Below are 14,741 nucleotides of genomic sequence, written 5' to 3'. Positions count from 1 at the left end.
AATCAGAGCAGGTTATTAATCAAGGCCAGCTACTGAAACTCAATAGCTAGAGTAAATCTGTCTAACCTACTTCCCCCAGCAGCTGCTGGAATCACTACCAGATTTTACTATTTTTGAATGACACGAGCAAGGGGATATTTTGCACCTGGGCTTGTCTCAATAAGGACATTACTTTTTAGAAAACAAGGACTGGACGCTCGCAGTGGGGGGTGTTTTAGAAATGACGCCTCCTAAGAGAGAGCTGCATAAAGGGATCTTCCCCACTGAGAAAGAGAGGCTTGAGTCTTTCATAGACTGGAAAGAAGGAGCAATGGAATAAACAGAATCTCTCTTCCTCGTTTCTGTGGGTGGTAGCGGGGCATAGCCACTCCTGCTATAAGAAACCTGACCAAGTGGTCAGAAATTGGATGCAAGTATCTGTCTTTGCCGCTGTATGTAGCAGAGGAGGGGGAAAACAAGGCACAACCCGAGGACAAATCTTGTTACACTTAGACAGCAGCTAACAGGTTTCATTCATTTAACTCTATCGAGTTGTCAATTTCACTCAGAGAATCAAGCGGAACCAAACCTCCAGCTCTGCTGATCTCCGTGCTGGCTACAGAGAGAGAAAAAACCCACCTCCCGCCATCCTCCTGGCGAACTCAGCTGCCCTGCCCAGCGCCCAGGCGGATTTCGAGCAATCATGCTGTGATTTGAAACTGACGAGGGCTCCTTACCTGTCTGTCCGGGGTTCCTTAGCTCTGAGGTTTGCCAACCCTCTGTTAACAATGCGGAACGGGGGGTGGGGTGGAAAAAGCGGCTCCTTTTCAAAAAGCTCCTAAGCCCAGGTGTGTTACACATGAGAAGGATTTAAGAGACTTCTTAAAAAGCCAGTGCTTGGGGGGTAAAGAAAAATCGTCCAGCGCTTTAAAGGTTAACATCTCTGCTGAACAACATGCGTTTTATCCAACCACATCCCAGAGTCGCTTTTCCAGCACACTGACCAATGAATGCAGCCAGTGGGAAGGGCTTAGGATGCTGGGTAGGTTGGGTCCCCCCCCTTCTCACCCCCTCCTTCCCCCATTTTTTTGTTTGTTTTGTTTAGTAAATTAATGCAGCAAGAAAGTCCCAAGATCTGGCGAGCTCTATCCGGCTGAGATGGGGCAAGGAGGATAATGCAATGGATTACGAGGCCACTGGGGCACTTTTCTTTCTTTATTTCTGATGGCCAGGGGAGTCCCAGACCCATGAAACTTGCCCTCGGCTTCCTCTCCACTTGAGCCCCCAAGCAATGGGACACCTTCCCTGCAGCAGCAACAACTTACTCCGGGGGGGAACATCCCAGAAGGCAAGAAACAACAGCCGCCAAACGGTCCAGCAGGAGAGCAAGATTTCCGGGACAATACAGCAAATGCCCAGCACTGACAAATTCCCTTGGATTTAACTGGAGAAGGCACCCCAGCCAGAAGAGGAAATTAAAGCGTTGGGCTGGTGGGGTGTGTTTTTTGGGGGGGTTGGGGGTTTTTTGGTTTTTCCCCCTATCCCGCCTCCCCCATGGCAAATATACTCTGGTTGCATCTTGCCTGTTCCAGCAACTCGCTGCCAGGACTGGGATCCCACTGAAGGGAAAGGAGATTTCTGTCCAGGAATCTGCTCGTCCAACCAAACCTCACTGCAGTGTGGGGGGGCGGAAAAAAATCCGCGGTGGAGTTTAAACACCAAGTCTCTCTCCAAGGTGCTGACACGGGGGGTCTCTGTCCAGGGTCCTGAATTCACAGCCTCCTGCTCCCCCCCGCAACTCGCTCATAGGAAGATTGTCTGCAAATGACCACGTAGGAAGTTCCAGCACTTGATTCCGCCTGGTTTGGGGGTTTGGTTTTTATTACCGCCGTTGTTGTCATTTTTTAAGTGGAAATTTAATCCTTGGCTTATTTTATTTTATTTTTAAACTCGTGGATTACAAATCACCAGATCGTAAACAATGTTTAACGTCAATGCACTTGGAGTCTACGTTTGGGAAACTCTAGTATTCTTCAGGTAGGCTGTTTTCTACTGCCCACTGGGCTAGGATGTGTGCGTCGGAGTTTGCATGGATGGATGTGCTGATGTTTCCTTGGGGTTAATACCCGGGCTTGATATTCTCCAGCCATCAGTTGCCCGCCCCCCTCCCTTTTCCTTTCTGATGATTCCCTGGGTCTGACTATTTAACATTCCAAGGCTAGAGACTTTAGGTGGCTTTATGAGTTACTCCGTTTAATTAGCACTGCGTTCTCTCTCTCTCTCTAACCGCAGTGCTGAAAACACCAGGTTCTCAGACTGGTAGGAAAGTGACAACTAGTGGTGACTGAGAATATTGCATTTCAACTTGCACGACTAAATAGTTTATTTTCTTCTTAAAATTGCAGGCTTGAGGGGGATCTGTTTCCATGTTCAGTTCTCATGGTATCTTTAGAAATAAGTGACTTGCTGATTATGGAATACTCAATCTCCTGTTTTTCAGCCTGTAATGTGTACACCACCTGGACACACAGGAGTAAAATCATTTCTTTTCCTAAACTTTCTACAAACCACTTTTTAAAAAAAAAATCCTAAAATTAGGGGGGAAAAAACCCCAAGTGATGAATAAGGTCATTTTGCAACATGATGCACTTTAAATCTTGATTTTGATCAGCTCTGTTTTGAAGCTATATCTTGTTTATAGGATAAGATAGGAGAATGAGCACTCTAACTCTCTGAAGGGACTCTGTTTCATCTCTTATGAATGCTTTTATTAAACACATCAAGAGAAATATTGGCACATAACAGCACTGCTGTATCTGAATGAATAATGCAATCGGCTGTGATGATAACGATAGATGTCACATACAAGCATTTGGAAAATCATTCTTCTTTTATGACTTGCAGGGCTCATCAATCTTACACGTCATTGAAATTGCATGGCTCTCATGTGGCAACCTCTGTGTGTTTTAACCATATTAATGCCCAGTCTTGTATTTTAATAAGGGGCCGGGAATAGTATTCTCTACAGGTATAATGTATATTGCTAGGGTCATTGTTAATTATGTTATTTTCACAGTAGTGGGACAATTATTATCTACCAGATTTTGCTAACTGGCTTTTCCCTACGAATGCCAAGGTCTTCCCAAACATAAAACTTGAAACCTTTTCCAATTCCTCCACAGTCAGAATTAAAGAGAAGGAACCCCTGATAAGAAACCACAGTTCACCTGCTAATACTATGCAGAAAATGGACAGCAATTTTGCAACATAAGCGCAGAGTGCTTCATAATGGGGTATTTAGAACGTAGATCAAGGAAGTAGGACTTTGGAAACAACTTCCCAGGGACTCTAAAACAACCCAACCTTCAGTACTTTAAAATGTGTCTCTTCAACTCCCATGTGGCGGCACTGAAAAGCATGGTGGAGGTGGGCAAATAGGTAACATTTGTATGCAAATTAAACCCTTCATTTGGCCAGCAGTAGGCAACAGTGAACCAGAGAGATGAAAGAGAAGATTACTTAAACATAAACACATCTTCCCACTTTGCCCTCAACTTTCTGGAATGCTGGCTACCCTCTTCTGGAAAAACAACAACAAAAACACCTAGATGGCAAGAACAGAAGAAAATACCTAAACCAAAGTTTGATGTGGTCCTCATATCATAGACAATGACAGCTTCTCCTCTAAGTTTCCAAAGTCCTACTTCCTTGATCTCCTCTAACAAGAGTCATATTTGTGTATATCCATTTTACCTCTTGCCTATCTTGTTCTAAAACAAATTCTACACACTCTGCGTTTGATATGTATCACACAGTGAGCGTGAGGGGGGAGGAATTGATATTCAGAGGTACTGAACATCTGCGGATCCTGTTGACTACAACTGGACTTCTGGGTATGCAGTACCTTTGAAAACCAGGCTCCTGTGTTAATATATATGAATATATAATGCTGTGTATTACATACATAATTGTGCCTGTGTCACTCATACAAAAAGGATACTGTCGTTTTAGGTGTAATATAAAATATTTTAAAATATTCATGACAATTATCCTTAACAACAGAAGTTATTTGAATTGAACTAACCTATCACCTGCAATTATTTTCCAAATAAGAAGCAAATCAACAATTCCTGTACAGAGTAGGTTCTGCATATTCCCCCCCCACACACACACACACACACACATACACACACACTTTATTTATTACGGGCTAAAATCCACCAGCCCTTCAAGGCAGGAATAGCTTTGCTATTTCAGCTTTAATAAGGTAATTTAAGATTAATAGATTTAATAAGATAACTTCCATTAACCGCCATTTACAAAGTTAATATGCCAACTACCCACGCAGAAGTCATGCATAATGTAATCCAAGAAAACCAATCTGGTAATTCAATAATCCAAAACAGAAGAATGCATTACATTAAATTATATGGTGTGCCCACTTTATTGTCAGTCTGTCAAAAATATTGTGGAAAGAGGATCTGTGATATGTCAGCACACCAACTGTAAAATAATAATAAAGAAAAAACCAATAAAGACAGATGGGGGGGAAAATCAACACAGCAGATACAGAAAATAAAATTAGATCTGCTGTTTAGCCATAAGGCCTCTGCCAGCCTTACAAAAAAAAATCCTGTGGGAAAAAATAACATCTGGTGTCTGATTGCAAACATTAAGATATTGCCAATATAATATTTGTTTCTGTTATAGTTGGGGTGTTTTAGTAAGATTTGCCATAAGCAGCTTGATCCAAAGTGTTTTTTTATGGAAGAAGGTGTTTTATTTTTCTACCTGCCTTCACAGAGTGCAGTCACTTTACTGTGACTAAGACAATTACGGAGTCTCTAGGGAAGACAGAATGGAGTGGTGTTTATATCAGACAAATTGTTGGGTTTGTTTTCTAACATTTCTCTAAACTGAACTCTGTAAGGTGGAATAATATTTCTTGAGTTGATAATGGATAGGGCCACATTTTCAAATACACCCTCTAATCTGTGCATACCTTTATGCAGACATATTAAAATAATGTGTCTAGGAGTCAAACTGTCTAATCTGCATGCACAAATCCTGCAAATTCCATCCCGCAAAACACAAATTTAGAGGCTATATTTTCAAATGTGACCCGTAATGGTCTTGCCTGTATTCCTGCCTGTTGTACCACTGCACTAAACCTAGTGATGCAGAAAGATCACTCCAGATGTCAACAGAGAGTGTCCATGCACCTAGGCTATATTGGGATGGGATAGAAAATAAGGGGAACCTGGAATATATTTTTACTGAGATGGACATTGCTTTGAAATGATCCACAAAATAACATGGGCTCAATTCTTATCTCCCTTATATTGTAGTAAATCAGGAGTAATTCCAGTGAAGTCAACAGAATTATACCAGTGTAAACAAAATCAGATGCAGGCCCTACCTGAACAGAGAGTTCTTTGCGCTAACAGGAATGATACTAGATTACTGTTCTGAGTAATCTGCATGCTGAAAGTTGCTGCCCCTGTGAAAAACCTGTTGGACTGCTTTATCCGATATTTTCCTACCTGCACCCCCTACTCATCTCAAAGTATCAAAATTCCTTTAAAGAATGTATCTCTAAACAATGAGAAGATCCCAGATTGAATATGAAATCCCCGTTAACCTCGCAGAGACCAAGGCACCCACACATTTTCTTCCAGCTCTGGCTCTATGGACTTTAACAAGCAATATGCACTTTGAGCCACTCACTTCTGTTTCATGAAAATACACCGGAGGGGGGTATACGTCCAAACTTCCACCTCACCTCTGCAATGCTGAATAGCATTGCAGTGAAATCAGTGAGCAGGGCACTTCTAGAAAAGGCTTCTAGAGTCATAGGCTAAACAGACGAGCTGCTGTTTCCTTAAGTTAAGGAGCAATTTCCACACACTAAAGAAAACAACATACTGAGAATTTTGCATCAAGACCTGTTGTGCCTGTGTTCTGAGATTATTCATTTTATCACTGAAGAAGAATATTGAGCAAAGCCTTAAAATAACTGGTTGTAAAGAGGGTCTTTAACTTACTTAGTCTAGGACCTACAATAGCTCCATTAAAGACCATTAAAAGGGTTACATCTTCAGAGCTTAAAAATGTGATGAGGTGGACAGCTCCTCCCAAAGAAATCTTTCAAATCATGCCACTAGAACAGAACGATTTGGAATCACCCCTGCTAGACGCGTGAGGCACTTTTGTATGTTGTCTGATAGAGATTTTTTAAATTATATTTGTAATATTCATTTTGATGGGGGAAAGAAAAGGTCATTTTTAAAAATACACAGAACGCTTTATAATATGTAACAAGCTGCATCCTGATGCCTCTCAGCTAATCACCAGCATCACTTCCTTAGGATGGCAACTGTGTGGGTTATTGGGTCTCTCCTTGATTAGCCGTGAAATCCAAAGGAAACCCCATGATAAAGCAAACAAAAATCAAAGGATCGATAGGTGTCCAAATAGAAACCATGTTTTCTTAAGTGTCTAAATGGGGGAGAGGAGAAATGTAACTGTGCCAGTTGAAAAGAATGCTGCAGAAAAGCCAGTTTCTCCCCCAAAAGAGCCTTGCTTCTACAGCATGGTCACTGACCACTGTTGAGTTACTAAAGGCCAGTTTTTGCCACCCTTATTCTCCTCATTCTGAAAGCAGTTCAACTGGCATCACTACGTTCAGATGCCTCAACGGGGCTACCTGCAGAATAAGGCAGCGCTCACTGAGGGTTCCAGATGGCAGAATCTGACCGTTACATATGATGAGCATGTAAGATCTTTTGTGGCCCCAGGGATTAGCTGAAAACAAGACCTTCTTCAAGGTCAACATCTGAGTCAGTGTCCAGGATGTTCCCAATTCCACTCCCTGGGGGAAAGTATCAGAGGGGTCGCCGTGTTAGTCTGGATCTGTAAAAAGCGGCAAAGAGTCCTGTGGCACCTTATAGACTAACAGATGTATTGGAGCATAAGCTTTCGTGGGTGAATACCCCCTTCGTCAGACGCATGTAGGAAAAGGTGTCTCTATTGGAGAAGGCCTTGCATTTGAGTTAACGTTGCAGCTGAGATGCAAGAGGAGAACAGCCCTCCAATTCATTTTTAAAAGCATATAGGATTTGAACAACCATCCTGGAGACTGAGGGGTTTGTTACTTTAGCCACAAAGCTATTCGAGTCCAGAATGGAAGCACTTGTAAGAAGCAGCATGCTGCCATTCCCATACTCCTGTGTTACCTCGTGAAATTCATAATGCCAGACTCTCACAGGGTGAATTTGGTAGAATACAATGAATGTTCTCAGCATCTGAACTAGATGTTAGGATGATAAGGTAATTTCAGTCCAGTCATTGACTAATGCTGACTGATGGCCATTAATCTGGGATGTAAAACCGGCTGAGAAGTCTGATCTCATTTCTACCCGGAGTGCAGGTTAACAGGGCTCTGCAAACTCCATTGTTAATAGTCACTTGAGAGCATAAACCCAAACCTTCTAATTAATATAACTGGTATTTAAATACTTACAAAAATCACCCTAGCCGTATCAGACCATGTCTGAGCATATCCACATACCAGGTCTCAGTTATTCATTCATGGACATTTTCTAACTTACTTTAAAAACCCCATGTGACTGATACTAAAGGGATAGCTAGGTCGCTAGGGAGCTTTGATTTTTCTCTGCTCTCATAGACTGCAGGAAGGCACATTAACTCACCTTTTTTTCATTATTTGCAGTAGTAACCCTTTTAATTTGCTATTGTTACCTTAGACAGCTTGACTTACATACCCTCCACTGACTGAGAGCCTTTGGCTGAGGGTGTAGGCATAATCATTTCTATTCTTCCCCTTAGATATTAAGGTAACATGTGCTCTCCCCATATCTAAGCATGCGTGGCTTTTCTTATTTTTTTTCTAAGCCACTCTCCCCTTCCCACAATGACTTCAGTCACCAGCTGGGACTGTAATGACTCCCCTCAAGTGATTTGGGGAAATTAGCTTTATAAAAAGCTGCTAATACCCTCATTCCATGGTGGTTTAGCAAAAAGCTAGGGCTATCGGAAGAGGCGATTCTACTAGAAAGAAAAGGCCAGCTGCGTCCTGCTCTATGCGACAGAAATCACGATCTATCATGTTTGCAGAGACCTTGTCACCATATTGTCTACGAGCTAGCCTCCCGTGCCTGCTCTACTGGTCTTCAAAGAGAGAGAAAGAAAAACATCCATTTCATCAAACCTTGCATAGTAAAAGGTTGTGTTGCTGAGATCAGTGGTTCACTTTCCCTAACAAACGAAACCTTAAAAAATATACGGGTGCCTAGATACCCCTAGGGTAGAAAGGTCATTTTCACGGCAGAGAAAGGCTTGCACAGATTTACACCAGGATTTCATCCTTAGAGCTCACGGACCAGCTCCTCGGCTGGTGCAAATTGGCCTAGCTCCGTTGACTTCAGTGGAGCTAGGCTGATTTACTCGAGCTGATGTTCTGGTCCCATAGAGCCGCATGCTACAGATTACACATCCACACACAAACGGCTTCTGAAACTCTCCTGATGCTCCAATGGACCGACACACCGATTCTGAGAAACAGCCTTTTTACAAAGCACGCCCAGAAATATCCTGCAGAGAGCAGAGACAGATCTAGAGAGATGCAGTCTTCAGTTATACGGACAGAGCACAACCCATGATGCAGACAATTATTCATTCCATCTATTGCGCCACGGTAAGCTACCGATTTCAGTACTGCAGCACATCTGGTTGGTCCGTAGGCATAGCCGGCATCATCTAAATATGTCTTGATCAGAGCCAATTCCAATTGAGAAAAGCCTGAGAAACCTTCATTTACCAACATGGAATTTTGATTTAAAAGCAAAAACAAGAAAACAAGAAACCCTCCCATATTCTTGCACCTTTTTTCCTCCTCCTCCCTCCAATTCCTCTCTGGCTCACTGCCCGCTAGAAAAAGGAGAGCCCATCAATAAAATGCCTCATCGGACAGCCTACAGTGGGCTCTGTTGTATTTATCAGTGCCTCATTGTGGGCAGGGGGGGGGGAAATAACCACGGGGTTGCCAAGACAAAGAATGACATGTGTGGAACAGTGGTTCTTGCAGTGCAATCAATCACTGCATACGTTGCCTTCAGACTCAAGCTGGCAGCAGCAACCCGAGATACACCAAAATCAAAGACATTTTTTCTCCCTAGACAATGGCCCACGGTACTTGTTCTCATTAACAATGCAGATCCGAAAATACCGAGCAGGACCGGAGCAAAAATCAATGGCCGTCTGGATGCCTATAACATTGGCCCATGTCAGCAGTGAAGCGCAGCATAGCTAGAAATCCGCACCAGATAGAAAATTCCCCTCCATCGCCTCTCAGCCACCCTTACTTTTTTATTTTTCTGGCTGTAGTCTTGAGTGAGACGGTACGAAGCAAACCCCGGAAAAGTGCCGAGCACCCACACTCTTCAGGGGTGGGAAAAGTAGAACCACTTTGGAGACAATAAAAGAGAAAGGCAGCTGATTGCATCCAGCGGCTCTGACAGGGTGCTCGGTTCCTCATAAGATCGGGCCTAATACATATTAAAAAAAACAAAACAGTGTGTGCGAGATTTATAAACGTCAAAGACAAAGAGGTACCCATGGGAGACACTTATGACTGCAGCAGAGGTAGAAGGAGTGGGACACAAATGTCAAATTCCTGGTATGAGGTTCCTTTCCTGCAATATGAAGTCTACTTTGAAGCACTTGAAAGGACTGTGGCCAGGATAGTGACTCTTAAAATGACATCTTCTGGCCTCTATACACACGGCTCAATTCTCCAGTCAATTCCACCACTTGGATACTAGGGTAACTCTTATGCATCCGAAGAAGTGGGCTGTAGCCCACGAAAGCTTATGCTCTAATAAATTTGTTAGTCTCTAAGGTGCCACAAGTACTCCTGTTCTTCTTTTTAGGGTAACTCTGCCAACCTCACTGCAATTCCTTTTGATTTACTCCACTAAAGCAAGCCCATAGTCTCCCTTTCAGTGACTCCTAGCTCAGATCTATTCAGTGTATGAATCAACACAAGGCCTTCCCCCACCCCCCACCATGATCCTCACATGCCTGCCATCCAAAAATCCAAGCCATTCCCATGCTTTCTGCTCCCTCCATCGCCCCCTGCCATTAAGATTCTGGGATTAGAAATTAGCCAGCAATTGCACTGTTGAAGTGTGCAGAGGAGTCAAATACAGCTTGTTCTTCCATAGCAGCACTGGACCTGCAGCGCTGGCAGGAGTGAAAACCTGATTTTGTCAGGAAACTGCACAGATCTAAGTTGGAGGGTGCACAAGGAACCAGTGTGGGGAGCTCTCACAGTTGTGCCTCAAAGCCTCACCGTTCATTTAAAAAGTTACATTCCTTAGAGATCATGAACGAGCTGGTTAATTACACCAGGAGTCAGAAACAGCAAAGGAAACATTTACCATCAGTTCCCCTTTTCAGAGCAAGGTATTCTCTCGCATCTAGCTTTCCAAACCTGTTTTCATTCACCTGGGCTTTCCATGGGCCCAAAGAGCCCTAAATGACTAGGATTATTTTTGATAGAATTGAATGTATTGCTCAGTAAATTCATTTTACCTCAATACAATGTAATTTTCCGATGGAGTTCCAATGTTCCAGTAGTGACTGCGTAATTTCACAGATAAGCAATGGATTGTGTCTGGTATCAGGGTGCCTTTTCATAATGCTTGTGGTGTAATTTCACAGAATAAACGACTCTTTGTGTTGGATGTTACATTTCTATTAATGAAAAGGAACTCTATTTAATCTATGATTCATCACAAACAGCAACTGTAATAGCGTTATCCAGTCTTAAGAAATGTTAACCATCCCTAAACTGAAAGAGGCTTTATTTTTAAAAAGCATCTGTAGTGAACTCTCTACGTATGCTGTTCTGATGTAAATGCAAGTGATACTAGAACTGTAGGAACACAGGCAGGATAGCAACATAATGGCAGATGAAATTTAATGTTGAAAAATGCAAAGTAAGGCACATTGGAAAACATAATCCCAACTATACATATAAAATGATGGGGTCTAAATTAGCTGTTACCACTCAAGGAAGAGATCTCGGAGTCATTGTGGATAGTTCTCTGAAAACATCCACTCAGTGTGCAGCAGCAGTCAAAAAAGCGAACAGAATGCTGGGAATAACTCAGAAAGAGATAGATAATAGGACAGAAAATATGTTGCCTCTCTATAAATCCATGGTACACCCACATCTTGAATACTGCATGCAGATGTGGTCACCCCATCTCAAAAAAGATATATTGGAATTGGAAAAGGTTCAGAAAAGGGCAACAAAAATGATTAGGAGTATGGAACGGCTTCCATATGAGGAGAGATTAATAAGACTGGGACTTTTCAGCTTGGAAAAGAGACGGCTAAGGGGAGATATGATTGAGGTCTATAAAATCATGACTAGTGTAGAGAAAGTAGATAAGGAAGTGTTGTTTATTACTTCTCATAACACAAGAACTAGGGGTCACCAAATGACATTAATAGGCAGCAGGTTTAAAACAAATAAAAAGAAGTATTTCTTCACACAACGCACCGTCAACTGTGGAACTCCTTGCCAGAGGATGTTGTGAAGGTCAAGACCATAACAGGGTTCAAAAAAGAACTAGATAAATTCATGGGAGGATAGGTCCATCAATGGCTATTAGCCAGGACGGGCAGGGATGGTGTCCCTAGCCTCTGTTTGCCAGAAGCTGGGAATGAGCGACAGGGGATGGATCACTTGATGATGGCCTGTTCTGTTCATTCCCTCTGGGGCACCTGGCACTGGCCACTGTCAGAAGACAGTATACTGGGCTAGATGGACCTTTGGTCTGACCCAGTAGGGCCATTCTTATGTTCTTATGTTCAGATGAGTATTCGAGAGCTGTTAGAAATCAAGGGCCGGATCCAAAGTCAAAGGAAAGGCCCCACATTTCCTAGTTATGAAATAAATGGGTTCACAGATTCCAAGCCCAGAAAGCACATATGAATGATGAGAATATACTTACCTAGAGGCTGAGACCCTGGCCTTGCAAAGGCTTACATACATGCTTAAATGTATTCACCGTAGCCCTAGCTGAGCAAAGTGTTTAAGCACATACCTAACTTTAAGTATGTGAATAATCCCGTTGATTTTAAAGGCTTTGCTATATGAAGAAGTGATCATAAACATTTTTAAATGTGTGTGTGTGTGTGTGTGTGTGTATCACACACATGGATTTATTGGATTTGTTTCCTAATTCACGGCCAATTAAAAACAATATTGTATGAAGTTCTGAATTATTATTCTTCATTATTTTTTTAAGAGAGGGATTTTTAAGAGACGCGAATTAGGATTGTAAATCCTACTGAAAGTCAATAACGGTGTTTCCGGTGCTGCACAAAACACAAAGACCTTTATCCCTGTCCTGACAAACTGACAATCAAGAAGTCTGAATGTCATCAGACAGGCTGTAATGAGAGTTTGTAGCTTCACAACCGTATATTTAAGTGAGTCTCAAATAGGGAGAATAAACCCAAATTAAAGTGAAAATAATAGCATTATCAATACAAGGGCAACAATTAAAAAGATATATCTGTCATACATGTAATTAGGAACGGAGAGGTAGCTCCTGGTTTGTTGTGGTGTGTCTGGGACTCTGTTCTCCCCCAGAAGAGTGCATTGTTTTTGCACTATGACAATGCATGTTCATTAGTGAGAGAAAAATTATAATGGGCAACACTGAATTAAAACAGTAAATATAAAGCGGCTTGGACAATGTCATTAATCACGAGAGTGGGGATTGTGAGAGCAACAAAGGACCTGTCCCATACAATCTGTCTGCCCCTTTCCTTGTGCCTTTCCTTTTGAAGTTGTATATAACCCAGGGATTTCTTTTTTGCCCGGGGGTTGCTTTTTTCTTCTGTTCTGGCCACCTGGACCTGCTCTCAAGTTGCTCTGTCCACCCAGGGTGGGAGATTGAAAACCAAGCAGAGCCACCAGTGGCTGGAACAATCAGTTTTATTGGGATACTTTACAGGTCTGGATGAGGCCCTTTGCAGGAAGAAGTAAGAGATGTGGCTGCAGGGATGTGCTATTGAAGGACGTAGACACCTGCATGCTGCAGCCTGAAAATGATTTTCCTCGACCTTTTCTAGCGGGTCTTTGGTTTCCCAGTGGATATTAACATTCCCTGGAGGGTTAATTTACTGGTGCCAAGTGGAAAACTTTCTCCATCCTTGTTATATGCCTATGCAAGTATGTAGTAATAATTTACGTTTATATATCATCTTGCATCTTAAAGAATCCTAATGTGATTTTAAAACTCTGCCATTAGTGCAATGCAGCCACTTCTGGGGTGAAACATAGACACTGCTTATACAGCTCATAGCAACACTGCACAATATCTTAGGACAAAGATAAGACTCTTTCACATGTGAAATTTTTTTGCATGACTAAGAGATGCATGCAGAACCCCTGGCAGCATCTAACGCGTCCTTCTCTTTTGCAGTCCTCATGCCGGCAACATCCTCCTTGCCATCCTCTCTCAAGACCAAGGCCTATGATTCTTACCCAGCTCTTTAATGAAAATACTAAAGCCAGATGCTCCTTGAAACTTGGCTTTGCAAGTCCATTCCCTTACCCCATCACCTCCACAGCTGCTACCGCCATGATATATTGTAACCACCACCTGCATTGCATGGGCTACAATCAGCTACGCAGCATTATCTGACACTTTGCATGAAGCGAGAGAGAGATACTCAGAGCTCTGTTCACTCTGCGGCCACCTGCCCAAGAATTCAGCATCACAGTCCCCCGATTCCGGCAATACGAGTTGCAGAGACAAATGTTCAGAAAATGAGTGAGGCTCTTTTTAATTGAATTACATCTAAATATGGATTGAGCTCTTCATTTCAATATTTAATCTAATAAAAACCTCCGTCTGTAGAGGGTTTTTCCAGGCATTCCAGGCCACTGTCTGTCTGACGGTTTGCCACGGGATCCAGTGCTGACGTGCTGCAAAAATCAGGGACGACCTGACACAGCAATTAAGATCCCTCACCCTCTTTCAGACTCTGGGCCTCCCTCTTTCCGGCTGCTGAGGTGGAGGAGAGCAGAGGCAGCAGACATGAGGGAAGAAGATGAGCAATTAACTGGAGAGAGAGGATTGAGAAGGTAGGGGTGGGAGGAAATGTGACCAGACTGCCAGCCGGGGGAGATAAGGGATGGGGAGCAGCTGGGAAGGCAGAAATGGGAGAGGAGACCACATATTTCAAGGAAGGGTCAGGTGTGAGATTGGCAGCAGGAGAGGATGGGACCAGAGAGAAAGACAAGGGGGAAGCAGGCGGGAAGGCAAGCAGTGGTGAAAGGGAAAGGAACTGGCCATGCAAAGCCGCTCAGAAAGGCTCCAGGGAGATTGTTAGCAACTCTTGGCTGGCTTTTCTTTATCTTGAGGGGAAGGGGGTGCCAGCCTGCCAGATTCAAGTTTCTAATCAGAAGCCGAGGTCCCCGAAAAGTGCCATGTCGGGACCGAAGTGGCAAACTCACCTAGTCTAGAAATAATCAAATGCCCTCTTTGTGTGGAAGGGACAGGCAGGAAGGGAGCACAAAATGGTGGCTGACGGAAGGGCCCACGGCGAGGCTGAATCCGGCCTCTTTTATACGGCCCATTCCTGTTGTTCGAGTCCAAGTGCCACTTTAGTGGCAGATGGTCTCTGGTAGTCCTAATCTCTATAGCTCATGTCAG

General features: G+C 43.1%; 1 protein-coding gene and 1 long non-coding RNA gene across 3 annotated transcripts in view; one reads left to right on the top strand and one right to left on the bottom strand.

Moving 5' to 3' along the window:
- The window catches only part of LOC135973203 (uncharacterized), a 108,881-nt gene extending 108,003 nt beyond the window's left edge, over nt 1-878 (bottom strand). Inside the window, exon 1 of the long non-coding RNA XR_010589933.1 lies at nt 717-878. This is a non-coding gene — a long non-coding RNA (uncharacterized LOC135973203). The remainder of the gene's footprint in view (nt 1-716) is intronic.
- A 184-nt stretch (nt 879-1,062) lies between these two features.
- GLRA1 (glycine receptor alpha 1) overlaps nt 1,063-14,741 on the top strand; it is a 67,839-nt gene continuing 54,160 nt past the window's right edge. Inside the window, exon 1 of one of the 2 annotated variants that reach the window (XM_008166486.4) lies at nt 1,063-2,016. In XM_008166486.4, coding sequence (XP_008164708.1) covers nt 1,961-2,016 — 56 coding nt within the window. In that variant the 5' untranslated portion in view covers nt 1,063-1,960. The remainder of the gene's footprint in view (nt 2,017-14,741) is intronic. The other variant, XM_065555112.1, reaches the window with a different exon arrangement.

The sequence above is a fragment of the Chrysemys picta genome, chromosome 8 (assembly GCF_011386835.1).
Source record: "Chrysemys picta bellii isolate R12L10 chromosome 8, ASM1138683v2, whole genome shotgun sequence".
Classification (NCBI taxonomy): domain Eukaryota; kingdom Metazoa; phylum Chordata; order Testudines; family Emydidae; genus Chrysemys; species Chrysemys picta.
Note: the sequence above shows the minus strand (reverse complement) of the source record. Positions and strands in the feature narration are given on the sequence as shown.